The sequence below is a fragment of the Tupaia chinensis genome, unplaced genomic scaffold (genome assembly GCF_000334495.1).
Source record: "Tupaia chinensis unplaced genomic scaffold, TupChi_1.0 Scaffold000146_1, whole genome shotgun sequence".
In the NCBI taxonomy this organism is placed as follows: domain Eukaryota; kingdom Metazoa; phylum Chordata; class Mammalia; order Scandentia; family Tupaiidae; genus Tupaia; species Tupaia belangeri.
Window position 1 is genome coordinate 18,014,898 of NW_006159616.1, and position 1,418 is coordinate 18,016,315.

Consider the following 1,418-nt stretch of genomic DNA (forward strand, 5'->3'; position numbering starts at 1 on the left):
GAAGCTCCAAGGGCAGCTGGGTGGGAGTGTGTCATCCCTCCTTTCTGCCTCTAGCCTGGGCCTGGGGCAGGCCCTGGTAGAGGACGGGCCGTGGCCTTCCAGGAAGAGGGGCTGGGCCCATGCTCAGGAACTGCGCCCGCCCCCCTCCCCCAGCTGCTGGAGCAGGCACTGGTCATTGAGGAGCAGCTCCGGAGGGCCGCGTACCTCAACATGACCCAGGACCCCAACCACCCCGCCATGGCCCTCAACGCCCGCCTGGCCGAGGTGGAGTGCCTTGCTGAGAGCCACCAGCACCTGTCCAAGGAGTCCCTTGCTGGGAACAAGCCTGCCAATGCCGTCCTGCACAAGGGTGAGCGAGCCCCTCTGCTGCAAGGCAGCCTGCCCGCCTTCAGCTCCCCCAGGATTCAGACCTTTGATACTTGCTCTCTGGGCATGTTTTTGCCCTCAGGAGCTTCCAGGCTGGTTTCGGGGAGTGGGTGCCCAGAGGGAAGAGGGATGTGGCCAATTCTACGCTCACAAATGGGAGTCGCTGTGCTCACAGACCTGAGCTTTGTGGCATTGGCCACCCAGCCCTTGGAGTCACCTGGACTGTAGTGCTCCTGGGCTGCAGACCTCTCTGGGAGGCTCTTAGGAGGGGAGCCCCTTGTCAGGGCTCTGACTCTCCACTGTGCAGCTGTTGGGGAACCTCGGTCAGCCCAGAGGGGACCCTGGGAGGAGTTCTGGAAAGCTTAGCAATTGGCCCCGCTGGCTCTGCTTCATGGGCCTGGTGGGGCTAGTGACGGGTGCCCCCTGCTGTCGGCTTATTGGGAGTGCAGTGACGCATCCTGGGGATAAGCCCCCGCCCACCAGCCTGCCCCACCAGGTTGCTACCTACATTCCTCAGCCCTCCTGCCCCGCCCCGCCCTGCCCTGCAGTCTTGAACCAGCTGGAGGAGCTGCTGAGCGATATGAAGGCGGACGTCACACGCCTGCCCTCCATGCTCTCCCGCATCCCCCCTGTGGCCGCCCGCCTCCAGATGTCTGAGCGCAGCATCCTGAGCCGCCTGACCCACCGTGCCGGTGACCCCACCATCCAGCAGGTCAGGTTCAGCCTGCGTGGCCTGGGCCCAAGACCCCCACCCCATGCATCTGGGTGCCCCTGCGTGGGGTTGGGGTGGAGGGTGTGAGATGACCACCAGTAAAGCTGAGTCCTTGCCTCCAGGGCGCTTTCGGCTCCTCCCAGATGTACAACAACAACTTTGGGCCCAACTTCCGGGGCCCTGGACCGGGAGGGATTGTCAACTACAACCAGATGCCCCTGGGGCCCTATGTGACCGGTAGGTGCCCGTCCTCTTCCGGGCAGCATGCACACAGGCGCTCGCAGGGCTGGCCTGCCCGCTGCTGCCGACGCCCGGCAAGCCGTGGGGTTCTCTCTTTTTG

The 1,418-nt window shown here is 64.7% G+C and overlaps 1 protein-coding gene across 1 annotated transcript in view; it reads left to right on the forward strand.

The window, feature by feature from the left end:
* Positions 1–1,418, forward strand: part of CHD5 (chromodomain helicase DNA binding protein 5) — a 74,419-nt gene that overhangs the window by 64,595 nt on the left and 8,406 nt on the right. Inside the window, exon 39 of the mRNA XM_006145405.2 lies at positions 154–349. Within this exon, the coding sequence (XP_006145467.1) occupies positions 154–349 (196 nt within the window). The remainder of the gene's footprint in view (positions 1–153; positions 350–1,418) is intronic.